At 48.6% G+C, this 21,381-nt stretch overlaps 1 protein-coding gene across 1 annotated transcript in view; it reads left to right on the top strand.

The window, feature by feature from the left end:
- CBFA2T2 (CBFA2/RUNX1 partner transcriptional co-repressor 2) overlaps window positions 1-21,381 on the top strand; it is a 63,922-nt gene that overhangs the window by 28,055 nt on the left and 14,486 nt on the right. The window contains exon 2 of the mRNA XM_086474535.1: window positions 20,790-20,933. Coding sequence (XP_086330661.1) covers window positions 20,790-20,933 — 144 coding nt within the window. The remainder of the gene's footprint in view (window positions 1-20,789; window positions 20,934-21,381) is intronic.

Below are 21,381 nucleotides of genomic sequence, written 5' to 3'. Positions count from 1 at the left end.
CATATCCGATAGCTTGTTAGAAGCTAGGTATGAAATGTGTTTCGACAGACACTCCAGAGCCATCCCTGGGGGCAGCGTCACTGCAGGTCTCTGGGAGCCTGTTCAACTTTTATTTTTATGATGGAGACTGTCTTCATGCAGTGTTCAGGGAACGGCTGGGAAAACCTTTGTTTAGAGCGAGAGCAGAAGCTGGGAAGAGCTGGCGAGCAATGATCCCACAGTCGAAGCAGAGCACTAGAGGCTTGGGTTCAGTTCCTGGGTCTACAAGGAATTTTCTGAGGCAAGACCTTGACCTTGATGCCGCTTGTGTGTCAGTGCCTTACGTCCAAAAGGACAAGAGCAATTTCAGAGGTTTCAAGGCATTTTAAAGTGTAACTATCATGCCTTTTATTGGGCTGGGCAGTGGCATTTTATAAGCCAAGCTTAAGGCTTTAGAATAACGTATATTGAATTTCCTTGGTGCGCTCCAGGCTGCAGGACTCCTGCCTTTTGTGTCCGTGTGGGGACTTGCACTATTGAGGGAGGACAGTCGCAGGTGGCCAGAAGACCATTGAGAAGAACCAGGACTGGTGCAGATGCGCTGCTCAGTTACTCTCCAGTCCTATGGAAACTACAAAGCCAAGAGTCAGGTTTCCTTCCAGCAACAGGATGCCACAACCTGACAGCGGGATGCTGTGTACCCATCCTTTTCAAAGGCATCTCTTTCACCAAAAAAACCCAAGAAAGCCCTAAAAATATTGATAACCATCATGGAGCTCGCCCCAAACAAGGGGAGGAGGAACGCGCTGCAGCCCCAAAACAGCTCAAACCTGTTGCTCCGTGGCAAGCTGTCAATGTTTAAAGACCCGGTGTTACTTGGGATGCTGGCGGAGCGTCGGGGGGAGCGGGTTATTGTGCGGGGAACAGATGTGCCGTGCGCTGTTGCCGCGTGCCGGCTCTGTGCCGCTGCTCCCAGCGCCAGGTGCAGCCATTGTTCTGGCTGGTCCCTATTCATCCGCCCTCGGCTGCCGCTCCGCGCCCGCTCCCTCATTGTTTCTCCAGGAAATTAGCATTAAAAACCCATCCGAAACCCCCACGTCCCTCAACTGCAGGTGACTGTTATTGGCCCCAGCTGCCACCCTTGTGCTTGATTACTTCCATATGGGGTTGTGGCAAGAAGTAGGATCCACTTATTGATTTTTTTTTTGTATTTTTTCCCCTTTTTTTTTTTTATTCCCCCCACCCCACACCGACACTTCAACACTCACAAGGAACAAAACCCTGAAATCTATTAAGCCCCTGATAGGCTCCAGTTGCTATTACAACTGGGATGAACATTTTACAAGCAAAGCTAATTACACCCTCTCCCTGCTTTCTTCCTTTCTTCAGCGCCCACCCCATAAATGTAAAATAACCAGAGGGCAATTGGTAGTAAATTAAATCTTTGCAGTGTCCTGAGAGGAGGTTTTCTTGCTAGCAGGAAGAAGGCTGCTGGGCTTTAGATGTTTGGTTATTTGGGTGGTTTGGTTTGGTTTTTTTTTTTACTAGAAAATGGGAAACTCTGGCATATTGCTGTGGCACACCTATTAAAGGGACACACAGATCCCAACCTGCGTCTGGATAGAAAAGGAAAAAACAATTGAACAAGAGGGTTGTTAATTTGTGAGTGTAGTCAACTGTTGAGAGGAGCCAAAGAGAAACTACATGCCAGTTGAGGTTACGAAATTCTAGGAACAACATGCTTTTCTCCTGGTACAATTCAGCTGCAGGGCAGCAGGTTGCATGAAATCCCAAAACACCTCCATCCCCCCTAAAATCTCTTCTGGGTTTCCTGCTGGCAGAGTGGCATGGAGCAGCCTGGGTTTGCCTCAGGGCGAGATGTGCTGCAGTTAGTAACAGGAGAGGGGGGGGGTGGGGGGGCACATCTCTTGCTGCCCTACCTAGGACTTGAAAATAAACCTGTTTTGCAGAGGCATGAAGCATCTCCAGCAGTACAGGTGGGTCGTGTGCCAGGGGACCAGCCCACGCAGCCCTGACCTACTTTGTGCCAGGCAGGAACGGAGGAGCGTGGCAGCTCATCTCCACACTGGAGGCATCAGGCATAGCTTTCCTCTGTCCTTCTGTGCATACAACTCGGGGGACAAAGACCTGTCTGAGTCTAGAGGTCGGTTGGTCAGCATACATACCCCTGTGGGTTTCCCTTACGACACACCAGGCCTCCCAAAAGGAGTTTTGTCGTGCTGCAGCATTGCAGCTGATGAGGTTTGTGCTGGTGGCTCCTGACAGAGCAGCTTGCTGGGGGATGATGGTCCTCAAAGCACCACGAGCGAGGTGTTGCATGCTACTGCCTGGGCCTGAGCAGGCTGCTTGAAGACGAAAGCCCATCAAAGGCTCGTAAGCCTCAGCCATTATGGCTTGCAAGGCTGTTTCATAGATAATCAGTAGGTTTTGTGTCTTTGCATTCTTGGTGGTGCTGCAGCAGCCACTTCCATGGGATCTGTCTTGTTCCCTGCTGGGGATGCGCTGGGCAGCCCCGGGCAGCTCATGCTGCGACCTGGCAGGTTGCTCCGGCATGACAGTGGTGCTGCAGTCTCCTGTTGCAGTACAGATACATGTGTGCAAACCTCTACCTAGAAAAGATCCTAAATTTGATCCTCTCTCCTCAGACCAAGACATGTTCAAAACAGGGAATGACTTTTTATTCAGATAACACAGTTCCTTGGGGCAAAGAGTCCCTTTTGCTAGTCTGGAGGTAGATGCGGTGGGTCTTTGCTCAGATGCAGAAGTCTTTGGGAATGGTTGGGCTTGGTTGGTGGACCTCAAGATTACAGACGCAAACTTGCTTACAGATGAGGAAGGGACTTGTCCTGAAACTTGGTGTCTCAGCATTGGTTCTTTACCATTTGTCAGACTGACCTCCCACCTTGAGGTCCAACCTGCCTTGATAGGTGAGAGACATCAGTGTAGTTTGTGAGGAGGATTTAAAATTAAAATTCTGGTTGGCCTCCGAGAAGGGGGTTAGCTGACGTACTCGGGTTATTTACTGCATGTACCACCTTCCTGATACAGACCTGTCCTGGCTTGGCTACCCAGTGTGGACAAGCCCAGTCTTCCTGGGAAGCAGCCATGCAGGTGCAATGGTGTAGGCTGTGCATATCTGGTAGTGGACTTCTAAAAAAAAAAAACCAATCAGCCCCTTAGAGGGGCTGTGTGGCGTGGAGAGAGCCACCAGGTACATCAGGTCAGAAGGATGGATCAAGCGAGCAAGACAACATAATAGCATATGCTGAGCGATTTTCCTCATATTTGTTTTAAACTCTTCAAAGTCAAATCTCAAACTTAGGGGGTTTCTTCTCCCTAATTAAATTAACAGACCATATGGTGTTTACTGTGAGCGCTTGCAATATGGAAGGAGCTACCTCCTGGATCACTTTCTTCTTTCAAAAGAAGCTGCTTTACCTGATGTCGCTGTTCTGAAATGTTCTTTTCAGTAGCGGGTGCGAGGGGTTATTTCAGCCACCTCACCGCTGTTGGTGTCACCTTCTGATCCCGGGGATGAGTTATATCACAACCTTTCCTGTTTCTGCAACCACCTTTGTCTTCTCCTGGTTTTTGCAATGCTGTTTTGCTGCTTGGTGGGAGTGTGTACAGGTCAGGGAGTTTTCATGCTTTTTCACGTGCAGGTAGTGATTCTTGTTCTTGGAGCTCAGGAGCACAGAAAACAACTCAGGGTGGTGGGTTTTTTCAGGATGTTGGTGTTATTTTTAACAACTACTACTAATTTTTTTTTTTGTTGAGGGTAACATTACCATCTCAGGAATGTGTGAAACTGAAAGTTTTGTAGAGTTTTGTTCTTTATTGATAGGCTGGTTTAAAAGAAAGAAGTTACTTTGCATGTGCTGCTTTTATCTTTATGTGAAATCTGGAGGAGGAAATGAAGACTTTGAGGAAGAAAACCATTGGTTTCTTATCAAACGCTTGCATTTAGATAAACAGGAAGGTAGAGTAAGAATCTCTAAACCTGTAGGAGAAATGAAGGAATGAAAAGCCTTAAATTTTGCTGTTTTCAGCTACTTTAACTCATGTAGTAGGGTTTTTTGATAAGCGTAATCCTTGTGTGCGAGTGGATTTTGCTGTGAGCTCATCCTGCATCTCTCCTGTGGTGCATGTTAACCTTTCTCTGCAATCTTAACTTGTTGATGCATCTTTTCTGTAGGGGCTTGGTGTTAAAAAGGGGAGCTGGATGACCCTTCATCTTCAGCCAGGCTCAGCTTGTTCTGGGGTATCTGAGCTCCCAGAAAGACATTTGTGTCCGCTGAAAACACCCTGCCACATTAGCATATTCCCTGTAACGTATGCTCAAAGGGTGTTTCTTTGCAGAGAAGCCTCTCTAAAGATAGCATCGTGAAGTTCTGTGTTGTCAACCAGGGACACTTGATCTAAAAAACAACATTTGATACACAGACAAGGTTTGCAAGTGCCATCTGGATTCTGGGAGATGAGTTAGGTTGTCTCTGTTTTGCATACACTTACCAGGAAAAAAAAGTACGTGCAGGCAGATTAATTCTTCAGGATCACCTGAACAGAACAGTAGAGTCCACACGAACGTCCTCAGTGACATGGGACACCAGTGTAATCCCATACACTGGGTAGCATGTGCCAGTGCACCTTCTTAGGGTGCTGGAAATAGTGCTGTAGTTTAGTGGTATGTTTATTGAAGCCCAGGTGGAACCAATTTAAATTCTCTGGGGCCAGTAATATTTTAATCTACTATCAAGCATACTGCAAGGCAGAATCTGCAAATGATGCAAAGCCCTGCAGAAATGGGCATATTTTTAGGGAGTTGGGGATGCAGGGTACGCAGATGTCTTTGTCTGGCTTTGGTTCTGCGTGGTGGAGAGAGTGTCCTCAAAATCACGCCAGCACGAAGAGCAGCAACCTGAAGACCATGAACATCTAACATAGCCCTGGCTTCAATAGCAAACTTGCTGTCCACGTCTTCCCAGGGACATGTAGGTTATAAAATGTATTTTACTTCAGGGCCTATTTCTTGACTTTCTAGTTATCCTCTCGTATGCAAATCTAATTTGCCTAATGGGCTGGTGAGTGTAATTGAAAGGCAGCCTGCACTTACACGATAGTGAAAAGTCTCACCTGTGCCCAAGCACAGATGGGTTTCTGCCTCACTGCTGCATCATTAGAGGAAATTTATAGGCACTGTGTCACAGGCTTTGCTGTGGCTGGGGGAGGAAAATAGCAGTTTAAAACAAAATTAGGGGTTTGCTTTTTGGTTGTTTGTTTGGTTGGGTTTTTTTTGTGGAGTGGGCTCTCTGTTTCCTTGTCTTGCAATTCTGGTGGTTGCGCTTCTTGGTTAATGTAGTTTTTGTCTTTCCCTTGTGTTCCAGTTGATGGTGAGCAGGCTGATGCAGGTTACTAGTAACTAGTTTAGGACAATCCTAAGAATGATAAGTTGGAAAGTCTTTTCTGTGCTTTGGCATGGTGCTTTGAAAGCAAGTGCATCAGGAGCTGAGGCAGCACCATCACTCTGTGGTCCCTGTGCATCACTATATCTCGAGAGGTTGTTATCCATGGAAGATCTCCACCTCTGCTATGCATGAGAGAGAGGGGAAGGAGGCACAGCAGAGACAGTTACTACTGTGCATCCATCTCTCCTGGGGTCATTCCCTGAAGAGACCAAGAAGTAGTGAGCTTTAATGGCTCTCCTGCCTGCTCCCATCTCTCTGTGTCTGGTCTCTGCAGGAGGTGCTGGGTCGTGGTGCTCCAGCACCACACCAGTGGCCCCGCTCCTAAAGGTGTGTGGGTGCCCATCTACGTCTACGTTTAGGCTCCTAAACACCTCGAAACCCCATCCCTAAACACATTGTTCCTGTGCTTCCAGCTCTGTGGGACAGTGGAAAGCTTTCCACGTGCTGATTGGGTTTGGGGCAAAGGGGAAGAGCAATTTGTGTAGTGATGTGAGGAGTGTTTTTAAGAGGCAGAATTGTCATCTTGGCAGGGCTCCTATAGAATCATTAGGTTGGAATAGACCTCTGAGATCAAGTCCAACTATTGCATGGTCATTGATCAGGAGTGAGTATTAGCTGGGCAGCAGTTAATGTACTTAGCGCCCAAGTGAATGAAGCATCTCTCTAAGGAGAGCCAGCATGAGTTATGGTGGGATTAGCAAGTCTTGGCTACGTTAGGGACATCGACAGGGTAGCAAGATGGGCATTAGTGCGTGCAGCAGTGCCAGCGTCAGTGCAAAGGCTGCACTAGTGAAGCCGCAGTGGGCTGTGGAGTGAGGGATGCTTGTGGTCCTTGGGTTGGACTTTGGCCCTTGTTGGAAGTTGTGAGTAAGGGGGATGAAATGGACTTCCCAAACCTTTTCCAAGCTCCTCCTTGATTTCTTGGACAACTTGTGCTGTTTTGGATAAAGTTTGGTGGAAGTTTAGCCCTGGAGCTGGCTGGCAGTGGGTGAGCTGCTGTTCCTCAGCTTCCATCCAGAGAAGGGAGACTGCCTATTTGGGGTCTGCTTTACGTTTGGAAAAGAGAGCAAACGGTATGACTTCAGGGACCCAAGGGGGATTGTTTTTCTGTGTCCTTCCTTGATTACTTCATTTGGGGTTTGTGGTAGAACTTGGATAGTGATTTGCTTTAGGTTGGATTTTTTGTTTTGTTTTGTTTTTGTAAAAATAACCATTGTTTTCATCTAAACTAGCCCTTCTGACTGTGAGCTTCTGGACTGCTTCCTTCTCCAGATGGTCAGGACTTGTACCTGTTCTGTGCTTAACAAACAGTTTTGCTTTTTTTCTAGTTTAATTTATGCTTTTGGTAATAGCTTTGGGTGTCCTTGGTATTATTTGTGCCTCTCTCTGGTGAAACTGATTGTTAGGGATTAAATGTGGTGTTCTGCCTTGGGATCTTCTCGCTTCTTTAAGAAATGGCCTTGCTTTTCTTTAGGTGGCATTATTTACCAGTTATTGGTAGTGATGCTTGGGCTGCTGGCGCAGGTACTTTGGGCCTGTCTTGTATGCACAGACTTTTTAATCTCAGTTCCTGTATTACTCAGTTTGAGTATTTTTCTGCTCATCAGATACCCTCACCCCTTAGATGCCAGATCTGCTGTACCAGTTCTCATTAGCTTCAGATCCCTGCATGCTCTGTGGTTTTCGTGATGCTATAAGAAATCCAGATTTGCTCAGTACTGGCTATTTTTTGAGGTCACTGGTGGGGTTTTAGGTTGATTGACAGTGGTAGGAACCAAATCGTCAAGCAGCAGGGCTTGGAAGATGGAGCACTGAGAGAAGCATGTATTCTTAAATTGTTTTAAGCTTCTGATTTAAGCCTCCTCCTGTACGTCTTCAGTAACCAGGTGTAAAGTTCTTAAATCTTCAATTACTGGATGATTTTAAGGGGAATTTGTGGTGGGTTTGAACACATCCTCTTATTTTAAATTAGACTATTTAATCCTATAATGATTTCAGGCTGTTCCCCTTTTAGCTCGTGTTGTACGAACTTCCGAGGTGCTCCAGGGTGGCTCTGCCCTACCTAGGCTGTATGTTTCTGTGAGGTGTGTCTGCACTCACCTCTCTGGTCAGGCTGGCTAGTGCAGGACTGAGAACTTGTCCAAGTTGTGGACAATGCTCCTGTTTGTTGTATCCAGCGAGGCAGGATCGCTGTGAAGGTGCAATCTAATCTCGGGGATGCTCAGGTAAAAAGATGAGCTCATATAGACAGGGACTGTCTGTCCCGAAGGAGGTTTGTGTTTTCCTCTCACTGCAGTGGTTGAAGCATTTCTGGGTTCTCTGACGACACAAAACTCGAGTAAACCTGTCAGCAGCTTTCTGCCAGCCCAGGCAATGCCATGGTTTGTCATCCATGGGTGCTCTTCCCGCTGCCCTGCAGGGTGCTGCTGGGGCTGCCTGGGCAGCAGAGCCCCCGCCAGCTCTGGCCACTGCGGGAGTTGCTCCTGGTGTTTCTCGATGCCCCTCTTGGTTCATGTGGGCTCTGAAGGGCGGCAGAAAGGATGCAATTTTGATCCCCAGAGCTTTGTGGTTATGAGCTACTTGGGAGCTCCCCCATGGCATGCTGGAGAGCAGATGGGTGTTGAACTGACTGCCTGCAGCCAGGAGCCTCAGGTCTGGGGCATGGAGATTTTATTTTATTTTTTTTTACCTGAGACCTCTTGGTCCGAAAGAGCCCCCTAACAATTTGTAGGAGCTTCTGTACAAACAAAACAGCCTGTACACATCCCAGTAGGAACTGGTGCTGTGTGTGACCAGACTGGTTCCCAGCAGCTAACAGGGAGCAGAGGTGCAGCGGTGAGCAGGACTCGAAGCCCCAGGAGCTGTGGCGTTGGGATCCAAGCTCCCCCGACGCTGTGGCATGGGGCTTCACACCATCACTGAACTGCTTGGAAGCAGGGGTTAAAAATGCAGCAGGAAGTGAAACGGCCCCTGCTTGATGTGGTGCTTTTCTCAAAGGAAACTCCCGAAATGATTGTGCCCAGAACAGGCAAGGATTCATCCCGCAGTGAGCAGAGAGAGACGGCTGGTGGGAAGCCTTAATGCAAAGGGGCTTGCTGTGCTGACCCAGAAAACAGCATCCTTCTCGACATCTGCCAAATTTCTTAGGGATTTGGCTAGAAAATTACCGCCTCTTCCACAACTTTATTTTTCCTCCTGAAAGTAATTGCTGGGATATAAAACACTAGGCAGTGGAAAAGAAGGGTCGCCAGCCGGGTATGGCAGAATAAACCATCACTTCTCCCCCCGCCCCCAGCTTCCAGGCACGAACCAGACTCACAGCATGGAAGCTGCAGGACCCAGCAGAACTCCCCCAGGAAGGGGCTCGGGTTGGAAACACGGCTCCCCTGGGGAAGCCATGGGAATGCTGGACCCACCGCGCTAGTCCAGGTTTTTTGCAGCAGCTCAGCAGGGAGAAGGGGGCTGCGTCCACCGGCGAGCGCGGCTGCAGGGCCGTAGCTGTGGCCTTGCTGGGCGTGCAGCACCGGCGGCTCTTCGGCTCAGCCGGCCGTGAGCAGGACGGCGCCGCACAATCACAGCGCTGCTGCTGCCGAAATGCTTTTTGCAGATTCCCCTTTTCTGAGCTGTTTTGTTGAAGAATAAAGTAGGGCAGGCGAGGCGGCCTGGGGTCCCAGGCTTTCACGTGGAGTTTGCTGAGCGGTGGTGAGATGACTTTGTGGCTGAAATCTCTTCTGTTGATGTCTTGCTGATGGATTCGGAGCAGCGAGCACTGCTGATGTTGTGCCTGCTTGGACACCTCTAATCGCAGTGTCCGTGCGAGAGGCTCTTGTGCAGGACGTGCTGCGGAGAAGCTGCGTAGCAGCCAGAACCCTCTGGAAAGAGTTTGCCTGGGGGAGACAACCCGACAGCCTCCCCGAGGCTCCTCCAGACCCGTACCTGTGACCAGAGAAGCCCAGTGGGGGCTGCAGTGGCGGTGGCCCTGTGCTAGCTCCAGGGAGAGCGGTGGTGGCCTGGGTTCCCCTGGCTGCAGTGGGATCCTTCCTAGGAGTTAGCTCCAGCATCTCTGCTGCTGCAAAGCCAGTTAAATCAGTGGATGCCTTTCTGTTGACCATTATGAGCTGTGGAGAGCCCCTTGGAGCTAATAAGTAATAAGAGGATGCCAATTAAACATTGCTCCCTGGGCTCTGCTGCCACTTCTCTGATGCTGCTGGGTTGGAGGGGAAGGTAACAAAATAGTGCCTAGTGTGCATGTGTTTCATCTGGAGAGCAGGAGAAGGGTGGAGCTGCTTGTTAAATGGCCAGCAATCCAAGTTTTAAAAGGATTTATGAGTGCTAGATAAAATCATATCCTAAAGGCTGTCTCGAAGCCCCTGTTAAGGTGGAAAACACTTTCAGAAGTTAGAGCTTGTTTCATTGTGTTTTCCCCCTTTTGGGTCTACCAAAATCTTACAGGTACAAAAGTTGCAGCTTATTTACTCTATGGCCTTTAGCCTAAGCAGGAAGAAAAAAAAAGATTTCCATTCCCAAAATTACAGTGCTAAGTTGTTCTTCTGTATAACCTGTGGAATTTTTGGTAATAAATTATTTTCTTTATACCTCAGCAGAGTTTAGCACAACTTTGGTTTAAAACCAGTACTTGCAGAAGTCTAAATTTTTAAAGGTGGCTCATCCGTTTGGAAGTTTTCTTTTTTCGACACTTGGGTCCTGTTTCAGAATTATCTGCGTTTAATGTTGTTACCCTGTACAACAGGTTGGTGCTCTTCTAGAGAGAGCTTACGCCAGCTCAAGCTGTTGGGCATTGAACAGACGTCAAGAACTAGGCTGCTAATTAGAAAAAAGGAGAGTTTAGGAGTTGCTGTAATGGGTACCTCTAGAAACGAAAAGTGCTGCTGAGGAACATGAAAGATGAGGAGGAAAGCCCAGTGCTGTGCATGGAGGGGTGGCAGAGCTGGTGGTGTTGGCATGCAGCGGAGAGGTTGCACATCCCGCACGTCTTGCACGTTCGCTGTGCTGCTGAACCGTGGCAGAAGTGAGCGTTAGCGTCCAACGCTTCGCTTTGGGCTGCCTGGTGTGTGCACGGGGGGCTGGAGCGATGGAGCCTGCGCGAAACGCCTGCCTACCTTCGTAAATGCAGGCCCTAAACTGCGGCAGAGTTTAAAGAATACTGGTAAGAGGAACGGACTTTTGGTGCTAGCGTGGCCGGGGGAGGCTGGGTTAGCGTGGCCTTCAGCCGTGAGTTCCCCATGTGTTGGGTCACTTTTAACTCTCTGGAATAAACTTGCTCTTTACTCTGTGGACCCCAGGGGGGCAAATCACCCCGTCCATGGCCTTGCTGCTCTGAGCAGGGAGAAATTTCAGACCTTTTGGGGTAACCCCTTAAGGCAAACTTTTTGAATGACTTCTCCTATCTAAAAAGTAGCTGAGATGGTGAAAGTGCCATATATCGTTCACATAAGCGTGGTTAACTCACGTCTTGCTTTCACTGTACATAGCATTTACTATAAGTGAAACTCAAGCTCTTTTTCTCCTGACCTAACATTTCTCTACATGTAGAAGCCTCACAAAATAATAATTTAAAAAAAAATAAATCTTTGATACCAAGCTGTTGCTCCAAGTCTTTCTAAACGGTATCCCTTTTGTACGTGTTGTGTCTGGGCTCCACCGGAGTTGGGAGCCGTTAATCTTCCTGGTGTTTTCTTCCCTGCGGCAAATGAGAGACAGATGTTCCCATCTGGAAAGTTTGCTCCAGCCACTGTTGTTTCACTCGCAGTCAGAGGATTTGGAGAGCAGTGCAGCAGACTGAGACTTCTAAGAACTAATTTTTCCATGATTGTGATAATTGCCTGTTTGATATCTGTAACTGCTTTCATTTTTCATTCAGAGTGCTTTAGCTTAATAGGTAAATAGTGCGGAGGAGTAAATATTTCTTAATATCGTAATAGGAGTCGATTTAAAAAAAAAAAAAAAAAAAAAAAAAAAAAAAAACAACAAACCACTCTAACTTTAAGTGGAACAATGAACTAATCAAAAATTACCAAAAAAACTTTAGCAGTTTTTAATGAAATTAATTAGTGAGCATCTCTGGCTTTGCTTAAACACAGCCCCTGCCCATGTCCCAGGTTCTAACCCAGCCAAAGAGGTCTGAGCAACCAGAGGGGTGGTTTTGGGGAGGGAGGAGCACTCCCTCCACTCCCCAAAGCACTTCCCAACCTAAAACTGAAACTATGGCTGCTCTGTAGGCTCTGGTCTCTAGGAATATATTCTGCTGGGATATATTCCAGGAGTATATCCCTGCCTTTGGGGTGGCTGTCTCTGACGGGGCAGAGCAAGTGGTGGGCGAGGATGGGGAGGGTTCCCCGCCCTGGGGCATTGCGGGCTCCCCAGTGGGGCTCGCTGCCTCCCTCTGAGACAACCGATGAGCAAAAGCTGTTGGCAGGGACGTCAAGAGATGAACTTGGGTCACCAAAGCTTATTTGCGTGGGCACTGGCAGCGTGGGCAGGGAATTGCTATGGTGTGTTGGTAAGAGCAGCAGCAGCTCCCAGGTGGGTGCCGCGCCGTGTGTGAATGGTTTTTAGGGCAGCTTTCATGGTCTGAGTAACTATTGCCTTGCTCCTTCGTGGAAGAGAGAGCAGGAGAGTGGGGGGTACTACACCCAAGTGGTTTGTGATCTTGTAGAGGCAAGACAACTAGAAATGGGGGGGTTGCTTGATGTGTACCCCACTCTGGGGGCTGTTGGATGTGATAGTTTGTGGGATGGATTCTGCAGCCATGGGTTTGCACCGCTGGCCCTGGTACGAGTCTGTGGACCAAGAGATAACCAGAGCTAAGGAGGGGGGGATGCCGTGTGGGTGGGTTTGTGCTGGTGGGTCTGACGTGGCAAAGGTGAGGGCAGAGCCGGAGCTGCAACCGTCTTGTCTGGCTGGGAGCACAGCAGAAGAGAACTGTTGTGAAGTCCAACCTGTGCTACCAATGAGTTTGTAGAGCCAGGCACATTAATAGGTTTTTATAAAAATCACTGAAGGGCAAGACAGATAAAGATCTGCCGTCTGCCTTCAGGAATAAATTATTAATCTTATTTCCCTTATTAACTGCTTTCTGGACTGGTTGCGAATGATAACATACTTTGCTCTTTCAAGTTCTTCTATCTGAGTTTCACATTGAATTGAGATTTAAAGTGAAACAGCTGTGTGTGGGAGAGGAATAGATGGCAATGGAGATACACGCGTTTATTTTTGATTTATAAAATGCATGTCCCAGGCTCAGCAGCTCCCTCCTGTGTGATGCAAGGCTCTCCTGCGAGGTGCCGAATCCTCTCCACTCCTACAGCATCTTACAGCTCAGGAGCCTGGATGTGCTATAAAACCAAGCTAAACAGGGTAAAAATAGGCTGATTGCATTTAGTGGAGGAAGTATCCGTACAGTAACATAAGTTACCCGCTGCAACAGATGCTATAGTATCTTCTTAGCCAACTCCGTGCTTTGGCGTGGAGGGAGGAGGATGGAGAAGGACCTCAGTTGACCAACATTTGCTGCTGACCTGTTTGTGACACACTCTTGTCTCACAGTTCTGGTTGTAAATGATCATTTATTGATTCCAGCAAAGGGACACCTCTGGAAACCACCCTACATGCAAATAAATGTCAATATTTGTATAGAAATGTAATCTTGACTGCAAACCTCTTAACGTCTCCCTCCCCACCGAACTGGGACTAACCCAATCATCCTTTTTTTTCCTAAGGCTGCTGTATTGGCTGCCTCGTTTCTGATGCTTATCTTCAGTCTTCCCCCTCCATTGCTTTTTGATGCAGTGATAAGATAAAATATTAGCTCTTTCCTCAAGGCTGTGATTTCAGTTTGATCTTGGGGAAGGCTGGCTGGAAGCGGGTGATGGAGGGATTGCAGTGGAGTAGCAGTAAATGGCGTCTTCTGGAAGCCTGACTAATGATACTCTTGCTTTGCATGTAGATAACCTCTCATCTGCACACCTTGGAGAGCTGCAAAGGTGCTCTACAGATAGCTTAGAGCCATCAAGGGGAGGGAGAGGCAACCTTAGAGTGGAGGAGAGATGTTAATAAAATTTAAATGTAATTCTTCCCATTTCTCAGTTCCTAAATGTGAAAAATATTAGCTTGGTGGAGACTGAAAACAGATGGTGAGCAGTTGGAGCAGATAAGCATGTTATTCAAAATAAACATTCGCCAAAGCTGGGGAGGTGGCGAACCATATTTCATTTCACCCTATTTACGTTATCAGGTCAGGTTACACTGATGCTGCCTCGCGTTTGCATTCAGACTATCAACAGGGAACCCTGCGACGCAAGCCAACTGCAGCGTGTCCTTTTCATCATAGACATGTTTGGGCTGGAATGGATGGGTTTGGGCCATTTCCCTGGCTTTTTCTCCAGGACAATATATTGAGCTAGTTATCTTAAAACAGCTCTCCCTAGGCTGTGGACAGGGTGCTGCCAGCCACTGGAGAGGGCACAGAGCTGTGTCCTTCCTTTGGTTCCCTCTCAGATGGTCTCTTTAACCATTTAGACAAGCTTTGCCTTGTTTTATCTTAAATCAGAGGCTCTTAACCATGTGAACGGTGGGGAAATGAGCCTCTGGTTGAAAGGACTGCTTCTAGGAAGGGTTTGTTTTGCTCACTTGCAGGCGATCTATAATTCATGCCTCTAGTCCAAGTGGTCATTGGAGGTGGTAGGGCCAGTGGAAAGAGAGGTGAGTCTGGAGTGTGGCTTACCTCCCTTGCTTTGATGAATGTTTTGGGATGGGCTGAATCACCTTTAAGGGGGTCTGTCTGTCCATTGCCTCCAGAATGGACCCAGCTCCTGGGTGAACAAACAATTTTTCCTGCCAGACTTAACCTTGGCTGCTGCTACTGGGACAATACTGCAGTCCCTTGCTTTCAAGAGGCAGGTATGAATTTTGGGCTCTTAACTTTTTGAGGTGAGGAATGGCTTTTTAGGTTATGAGCATATTCTGCCTGGTCTAGATGAAAGTGGAAAACATCTGCTCTGATTAAACCTCTTCTTTCTGTATGAAACCATGATGTGCTTTCATTCCTGAGACTGAACCACTGGGCAAACCCTTGTACAGTCTTTTGTACAAAAGACATCAACTAAATGTACAAAAGACATCAACTAAAACCAAAACTTTGTTAATTTAGAGACTTTCAGGCCTTGTTGACAAAGTCTTGATTTTTTGAGCCTCCTCTCCCTGTCCTGCAAACTGGAACAGGCAAAAGCAAACCCTTACCTGTGCATACCTGCTGGTTATGCGGCGCTGTCTCATGTTCAACGTGATTTTTCTCTTATTTATTCCAATATGTTTCATGTTTTGACTTCTACAGAAAGCTGGAGTGCTCAAGTCTGGCAAACAGGTTTGTAAGAAGTTTCAACTCTGTGCAGCTTATTTATAAATGGGATCTACAAAATCGCTCCCAGGCTGGGCAGGTTCTTCCTTCCTTCTTAACTCGCAGGAGTGAATCAAGGGGAATCCTACACCTGCATCAAGAATGGCTGGAAGATACCGATGTTCATACTGTACGTGCCCTCCAAACACCCAGCCACAGACTTTAAATCCATTTCCCAGGAGGGAGGAGGAGAGGCTTTACTGTCTCAGGCTGATAGCAGGGTTTAAGAGTCTGCACATACTCCATGTGCCCACTCATAGAGGTTGCTGGGTTGTGTTAAATTGCGCCCATGCAGATGCTGCGGTGTAAACTTGTATAAAGTATCCATGTTTTCTGCACCCTAGCAGTGGCTCTTTCTCTCTTCCCTTGCTCTCAGCGAGCTGGTGGCTCCACCATCGCAACTAGATCAAGGCTTTCTCTTGAGCAGCACCCTGTAGAGGGGAGTACCACCAGCCTCCGGCACTTGCAGCTGCCCATCCACGCTTTGAAATGTGACTGTGCGTATGGGAAACACAACCCAGGAGTTGTGGCCCAAGCAAGGATGTGAGACAGATTCATGATCTGCTTTTTATTAATAAGTATAAATCTCCCATCCTGACACTATTCTTCTGTCTGTTGGAAGTATATTTTGAACTTTGGGAAGCGGACAGGGAGGAGACCATTCGTGTCTGTCCGCCCCCTCCCCAGAGGCTATTCCTGGTGCTCTTCTCCGGTTCCTTATCTTGCTTTTTGGGGGAAGGTAACATCCGATTTTCCTCATGCCGTGTTTTTATTCCTTTTTCATCGCATAGTTTATTCTCTAATTGCCAAAGGCATTTTAAGGATTAATATAAATTCCAGTGTACTTGAGATACTCCCTAACTTGTCATTATTTTTTTTTCTTGTGCCTTTTCCCTTCTCGCAAACTCACAGGCGTGAAGAGGTTAATAAAGCAGCTTTTTTACACAGTTTACAACAGAGTCATTCTTCAGAGGTTACCTATCACAGCACCGCTCTCCTTGTCCTGAACACCATAAGTGGAAGACTTCTTTAAAGAAAATAAATATGATGACGTCTGTCTGAAGTGGGTGTCGAAACTGCCCCCTCTAAAATGTGCTGCTGAGAACTGGAGCCTCGGTCCTCCAGGAGCGCAGGAGTGGGACTTCACTGTGGACCAGTCGAGACCCCAGGTTTTCTCCTGGCGTGCTGTCCTCTTGTCTCATTTAGCTCTTGCTCCTCTCCAGAAAGGAAAATCGTCAGCTGCGCTTAATCTTGACATATGCTCCTTTTTAATTTGTTATGCTGGGATGAGAACTGGAGCAGCAAAGGAAGTACGGTGCATACCGACAGCGCGGAGAGTCAGAGAAAACCAGGGCCTTTCAGTGTGTCACTGGAGAGCAGAGGGATGGAGGGTTTCAGGTGTGTTCAAAGCTCTGGGGCTTTCTAGTCTCTTGCACACCTGGGCTGCTTAAATGGGACACGCGGATATATAGGGCACGCAGCATAAACTGGTATGTGCCTACAGCTGTCCTTACCCAGACAGCAGCTTTGCAGCATCTGAAATCTGTAACTCCAGTCGCTGTGAAATCTGGTCTTCAGGCTTCATCAGCTTTTGGAGAAGATGGAATTCTTGCATGAAGCCAAGACTAAAACAGCATCTCTGTGATCGGGGTTTCATTTTACTCCAAGTGAATCATCTTCCCATGTGAAACTCCAGCGCGTTCAAGGCTGGGAAGGCAGCTCTTGCATTGGCCCGGTGGCCACGTGGCTGACGCCTCTTTCCCTGGATAACCTTTGCAGGTCCTGGGTGCAAAGCTGAGCATGTGTCACTGCAAAGTTTTGCCGTTTGGCAGCTTGATGGCAAAAGTGTTGTGCCATAAACATGTTCAATCTGTGTCCTGCAGGCCCTGCTTGAAAAATAACAAAACAACATTTGTAAATGTTTCTGAGTCCAGGTTGGGTCTGGAAGGAGGAGGTTTTGAAGGAAAACAGCCTGATGTTTCAAGTTTAGGCAGGTGTCCTGCTCTGGCACTTGGAATAGTCAGTCATTGACAGGAATTCCTCTTCTTAGAGCATCATCCAAAAATCTATTAAGGCATTTGACTCTTTTTCAGCTGACTGATACGGTGGAGTGACTTGCAGGCAGTTTGAGGAGCATCTCAGCATCCTCTCTGTGCACCTGGAGGCAGCACCAAAATGTTGTCATTGGGGAGCCAGTAAATATTTCTGAACAGTGAAATGTGGAAGAAAGAGACCGGGAAGGCATTGTTTCTGCAGGGACCATCTCACTGGCTCGTTTTTAGCCCCAGGTCGCCTCGAGGCTGACTCAAGTCCTCGTTTGCAGTCTGGCTTGCTCACGTGATTCTCATTAAATGCATCTGTTTAGGCTAAAAATGAGGAGTTTTGGAAAGATGTGTTTTATCTGCATTTATAGATGCCCCGGGTCGTTAGCAGGAAGCTTTTAAATTTAACAGTCCTGTTTGCTTCTTGTCTGTTGGAGTGAGCTCGGAAAAGAAGGTGTTGGCTTCGCGTGGGCTTTGGTTTTGGTGTCTCACGTAGTAGCCCAGCAGTAGCTGGTTTCGTTTTGAGGTTATGAATTCCATGTGACTTCCCCACCCCCTGTAATTTAACCAAATTAGCTCTGCTTTCTTAATGTGCCCTAGGAGCATTTTAGAAGGAAAGAGAAGAAACCTTAAGGATTGGTTTCACACTCTGTTTCTCTACAGAGCATGGCGATACCAGGTTGGCCGTAACGCCTGGGGAAGAGGGTTTGATAGCAAGGGGGTGAAGAAGGTCAAACGAGGCGGGCGGGTGGCAGTGCCTTGGTGGCTGGGGTCGGCGGTGAGAAGGGGCTCGCAGCAGGCAGGCAGCGATGCGGTGCGATGCGGTGCTCTCCGTGGCCTGCCTGCAGCCGGGCAGGCGTAGAGGTGGGCAGGGAGCTTGCAGAGACGAGCGTGAACCCCATCTCGTGTCTCTGGCCGCGGACGATGTGCAAACAGGTCGTGGCTCTTGGGCATTAGCTCACGGTTTTGCAATTATTCCCGTATTCTGCGCAAACATGTTTCCGTCCCCTGATGGCCATCGAGCAGCTGGCACCGCGTGGTGGATAGGCATAATTAGTGCTGTTTTGATTGAACAGTTTGGGTCGTTTAGCAACACTTCCCTTCCCCGCCTGGGTGAGTAAACGCAGACTTTTTGTGCTATAAGCGCCCCTACCTTCGTGCACAAACACTGCTCTTTGGCTGTTTTGCTGCATTTATTTGGAGTGGGAGGAAAGGCAGGGCTTTATTGTCTCCTGCTCTTGCCAATAAATTCACCTGCTGAAACAGGTACTTATGTGCACGAATGATGTCCTGTTCCTACATCAATGTATTGTTATTCATACGAGTGTGTATTCATGTGTGGCTATGAGAGAGAGAGTCTGCACATCAGTATGAAATCATAGGAAAGTTGGACGTAATGTATGCAGATTGTAGTTCACAATATGATATTAATATGGTTATTTTATGTTAAAATTAATACTTGGTGCGTCCCCACTTTGTTCACGAAAGCAAAGCCTAGAATTTTTTTTTTTTAACATGGGTTTAAATAAACACACAAACTTTCTGCTATGGAAGCATCATGGACACAGGTTTTATAGTGATTCCAGCCCGACCACCTCAGGTGTTCCAGCTGCACTGAAGTGGCAGGAAAACATGGGGTTTCAGCATGTATTCATCTCTGCTCCCCCTTCCTCAAATCTTCCCGCAGAGAGCAAAAAAAAAATAATAAAAAAAAAAAATGCTAGGAATAATACACTTCTGTGGTTACTTTGCTGGCGTTAATGATGACTTGCCATAAGGAAAGTGAATGAGCCAGCTCATGCCTGGTGTGTGGTGGCAGAGCAGGTGCTGGTGGCCCACGGAGCAGATTCCAGGCCAGTGGCACAAAGGGCTTGGGTGCCAGTTTGTGTCTCCTTTGCTCTCGAAAGCAGCATTTTTGTCGTCGGGAGTAGCGAAGTAGCAGGTTTTGTGGTTGTATTTCAGTGCAAAACTTTGCCATCCATTCCGTGCTTCACTGCTTTATGGGAATTTGTTTGCTTTGCCAGAACTTGAGAGCTGAATTTTTTTTACAGTTGATAGATATTTGTAAAAAACTGTGGATTACAAATGAGATTCTAATCTAATTTCATTAGATTACAGCATGCAATCTAACACCTTTCCTCAGTGGCTTAAAGCATCAGGACTGATCCCGGGCGGCACAGAGCCCCGTACACGTGTCGTTTTTTCAGACATACCCCCTTCAAGGGGGGTGCACTGGGAGCCCCTTTCAGCCGCCTTGCTGAGCAGCAACGCTCGCTTGTGTGCCAGCTCCTGCCTCCGAAGCGGCGCGCTTGGCTGCTGCCCTGAACCTCCAGCAGGCTTTTCTCCTCGCCAAAAGCCAACAACTGCCTGAGAAAATTCACTAGTCCAAAGCTCAGCTCGCTTGCACCGGAGAGAGGTGAAAGATGAGCATCTGCACCTCCCTCGCCCCCAAGCCGGGGTGCTGGTGGGCGCGCTGGGAACCTGTTGGCGTTCCTGCATGGGGACCTGCTGGAGCGCGGTCACAACTTGTTAGCGAGGTAGTCGAGTGAGGCGAGCAGCGGCTTGAGGAGCACGGAGTGGTGGCCACGGTCTTGGAGGGGCGGTTTGCCTCACGTCACCTCGTCCGAGGTCGTGAGCTCTGCAGCCAGGCAGGCGCCGGAGCCGGCATGGAGCACCCCAGGGGGGTTGTGTTGGCTCCCATGGGAGCTGCGCTTTTGGAGATGCTTAGGCTTTGTTTGCTGAGCTGTCTGATTTTAAAAAACCAAAACCCAAAACCAAACCCCTGAAAAAAGTTGGAAAAAAACCCTAAGGCTTGCATAAGCACATATTTCCTCCTTTTCGCTCGTTTCCCCCCCAAGGATGCCTTTTGAGGCTGATTTCAGCTGCCAGGAGCATGGCCACACCATTTGGCTGAGCTAGGATGTCCCACCAGAGCTTGAGTCCTCAGGAGGGACCCTCAGAGGCTGAAAAAGAAGCTGCGGTGTGAGCTGGTGCTGCCTTAGACACTAGAGACTCCATGCAGGAGAGAGGGTGTGAACAGCTGATGTCGGCTCATTTTTGCAGCGCTGTGACCAGTTTGGTCACTTACCGGCACAGCTGCTGCCAACACTGCACCGGTGCTCCCTGCACAGCGGGCCAGCACCCACCCAAAAACCAGGTTCCCTGTTGCAGGGTTCTGAGCTGGCAGCTCCTCTGGAGAAGCTGTCTCGGGGCCAGGCAGCACGGCCGTGGGGCGCCTGCGAGGCTGCATGTGTGCAGCCGTGGGGAGGCTGTGCTGGGCGGCAGGGACCACGCTGGTGCAAGGGAGAGAAGGGGCAGGAACGCTTAATTTGTGAGGCTGTTTTTAAAAAGCAAACATGCAAAGCTGGTCAGAGAGGTGTTTTGCCGAAGTGGTTGCTTCAGAGTGTGTTTTTGCTGGTTGGGGATGGGGCTGGAGGTGAAACCTCGGCACCCCTTGACAGTGCCAACCTGTGCGCGCTGGCAAGGGGTGTGTGGGCACGCCTGGGGAGCACTGAGAGGGTCTTAAGCAGGCGGGCAAAAGCAAAGCAAACAGGCAGAAATACTTTGAGGAAGCATCTTTGGGCACGAGGGGTGAGAAGATGCAGTTGAGAGACTGGGATGGCAAACGTGGACATCCTGAGCCTGCCCAGCAGCATCTCGGGACACCCGCTGCACCCCGAGTGTCCGCCTGCCTGCTCGGGGCCGTACCCTGCCGCTTTGCCCTGGTGGCTCGGGACGGTGCAGGGCAGAGTGGGAGCCTCGTGTCTTTTCCCCCCACCTTCACCCTAGCAACTGTGCTTCGTGTGCTGGACGGGGAAGTGCTTGTTGGTGACTGACATTAAGCGTTACCACCTTCTCTTTCTACAGTTGCTGGTGAGAAGAGGGTGCCAGTGATGCCCGGATCGCCCGTGGAAGTGAAAATACAGTCCAGGTCCTCTCCTCCCAACATGCCGCCACTGCCCCCCGTGAACCCCGGCGGCCCCCGGCCGGTGTCCTTCACCCCAACTGCACGTAAGACCCCAGTAATGCTGCTTTTCCCTGGGATCAGCTCTAGCCAGGAGGAAAGGTTCTGCTTGTAGAAGTCACCAGAGATGTCTCAGCTGTCAGCCAGGGCTGCTTGCCAGCATGGCAAGCGTTAGCCGTGCTGCAGAGCTGTGAGGAAGGGGGGACTGGGGCTTTCCTGCTGTTCTGCTACATATGCAGGGTGTGTAACAGGGTCTGTAATCCCCCCTACCCGGCTGCCTGCTCCTGCCTTACTCCTGGTGCTACCTCACTCCTTACAGGTGCAGCCTGGATTTCCACCATAAACTCCTTAAGAAAATGAAGTCTTTTATCAGGTCAGCTTCAAACAAGCCAAGAGCCAGGCTTTTCACTGTATCTTTTGGAGAAGCTAATTCCCACTCTGCTGTATCTCGCTTTACAGACAGCATTTCTGCAGCTGAGATTAGAAAATTTTCCT

Source organism: Leptosomus discolor, chromosome 17 (assembly GCF_034619465.1).
Source record: "Leptosomus discolor isolate bLepDis1 chromosome 17, bLepDis1.hap2, whole genome shotgun sequence".
NCBI lineage: Eukaryota > Metazoa > Chordata > Aves > Leptosomiformes > Leptosomidae > Leptosomus > Leptosomus discolor.
Note: the sequence above shows the minus strand (reverse complement) of the source record. Positions and strands in the feature narration are given on the sequence as shown.